Raw genomic sequence first — 2,209 nt, forward strand, 5'->3', positions numbered from 1 at the left:
TAGTATTAGAAAACAACCATAGTTCATAATCTTCATTCATTGATACAACAGCCTTAACATTTTCTTCAATTGTTAACTAAAATTTTAAATATTTAATTTTTTTCGTAATTTATATTTTATTTTGTGTAGTTTTATTACAATTTTTCAAATATAAATTATGCAATACATTATGTATAAAAGTATAATACAAATTACACACCTGTTTGGTCATATTTCGAAATGGTAGGGCACCCAATATAACAGTTTCATCAATTCTATCGTACCAGTTTCTTGACGAAATTTTTTCCATTAATACATTATAGAATAGCGTTGGATAAAAGGTCAATCTTGCAAACATCGTCACTACAATTATGAAGTTATTTCTAAGTAAATATGTAAAACGTATTTGACAAATCAAAATATGTAAAACGTATTTGACAAATCAAATATTAACTTCCGCTTCGAATTGATTCAAATACAACAGCATAGTTTTAACTTCTGATACTTCCACTTTAAATATTTTTTCTTTAATATTTCAAACTTGATTTTACAAATTAAGAATTTAAAATCATTCATATCATCGTAGAAAGTACGCTAAGTGAAAGTACATAACAGAACTTGCATGTATGGGGGAACTATAACGTTATTATAACGGGAATTTGACATCTTAAACAAGCAACAATAATATAATAGTACTAGCAATTATTGGTTTATTTATTTACATATAAATGGCATACTATTAGAATACCTTACATAGATATGTACAATGTGTCATTTGAATAAGTACACAAAAATTAAATTATTTAAATGGGTGCACTAAACAAGTGATCTTTGAAGTAATATTTTTAAAAATAAATGCAATTCTGTAAATTAACAAAAATGTAATTTATACTTCATTTTGCTTAAAACTATTTGTTTTAAAGTAACTTTATAAAAATTTGCACTATACAAAGTCAATAAAAATAGTTTTATAAATAAATATGTACATATAAAATAGACATGGTTTCATTAGGAAAGGAAGTGTAACTTCCTCACCATATACACAATATTATGAAAATTTGTATATAAGAATTAAACTTATTAAAAGTAATTTTAGACATTTTTCTAATTATATACTTTATATTTGAACTTTATTCTACTGGTAAATTTAATAAATCTTCATCTAAACAATAGTAACCTAACTCCCCTTTTCTGAACATTGATATAAAATGCTCTGCAGCAAACCTTAAATCTGGTTTAATGATACATTTACCATCATAATTCTTTACTCTTAGAGTTTTTTTTAGTTTTGCTGCAATGTATACAAGAATGTGAGATATATTATCATGTGGTTCTGATAATTCTAATTTTTTTACATATTCAAATTGTTTCTGTTTATTTAACCAAAATAATAAATAATCTGCAAGTATTTCTGGTCCTACTAAATGATCTTGCATGCAACCAGCTAATGCTAATTTTAGACCAGTATTCACATCATTTATTTTAGGAGCTAAAATTCCAGGTGTATCTAAAATATAGATATCTGGACATTCTGATATTTTTACTCGTGTTGATACAGATCGAGTAATACCAGCAACACCACCAACTTGCACTGCATTACTCTTACGAAGATTATTATTTCTTAAACGGTTAATAAGTGAAGATTTTCCTACATTTGGAACACCAATAATCATCATTTGAAATGAAGACTCCTGTGATCTGTTATAACGATTTGATTGTTTCATTAATTTTTGTGCCAAAGGTAACAATTCATTAACACCTTGACATGTTGGATTTTTAAAGGAAGTAAATAAGATATTAGATAATCCCTTTTCCTTTAAATTTTCTATTATAGAATTCTTAAATTTCTTATCAGTTAAATCTACTTTGTTTAATAGAAAAATATGAGGTTTTAATCCAGTCAGTGTCCTGTTAAAATCTGCATAATGTCCAGAAATTGGAACTCTTGCATCATGAACTTCAATTATACAATCTATGTTCTTCAACTGTTGTTGCATTTGTTTTAAACCTCTACCCATATGGCCAGGGAACCACCTTAATATATCTTTTGATGATATATGAAAAGTATCACGAAATTTAGGTGCTACATTACCTACTAGACTCATCGTTTTGTTAGGTTTTATAATCTGTGTAGTTCTTTCTGAAAAATATCCTGTAATAATATTTCTGTTATGTAAAACTTGAAGTTAATAAATAAATATACAATACACTTGAATTTTTATTGGCTAGT

At 26.1% G+C, this 2,209-nt stretch overlaps 2 protein-coding genes across 2 annotated transcripts in view; both read right to left on the reverse strand.

Moving 5' to 3' along the window:
* The window catches only part of LOC108572250 (phosphatidylglycerophosphatase and protein-tyrosine phosphatase 1), a 945-nt gene extending 608 nt beyond the window's left edge, over positions 1-337 (reverse strand). Inside the window, exon 1 of the mRNA XM_017934448.1 lies at positions 200-337. Within this exon, the coding sequence (XP_017789937.1) occupies positions 200-337 (138 nt within the window). The remainder of the gene's footprint in view (positions 1-199) is intronic.
* Positions 338-1,109: 772 nt separating this feature from the next.
* LOC108572251 (mitochondrial GTPase 1) overlaps positions 1,110-2,209 on the reverse strand; it is a 1,171-nt gene continuing 71 nt past the window's right edge. Inside the window, exon 2 of the mRNA XM_017934451.1 lies at positions 1,110-2,131. Within this exon, the coding sequence (XP_017789940.1) occupies positions 1,110-2,084 (975 nt within the window). The 5' untranslated portion in view covers positions 2,085-2,131. The remainder of the gene's footprint in view (positions 2,132-2,209) is intronic.

This window comes from Habropoda laboriosa, unplaced genomic scaffold (assembly GCF_001263275.1).
Source record: "Habropoda laboriosa isolate 0110345459 unplaced genomic scaffold, ASM126327v1 scaffold65, whole genome shotgun sequence".
NCBI classification, from domain to species: Eukaryota; Metazoa; Arthropoda; class Insecta; order Hymenoptera; family Apidae; genus Habropoda; species Habropoda laboriosa.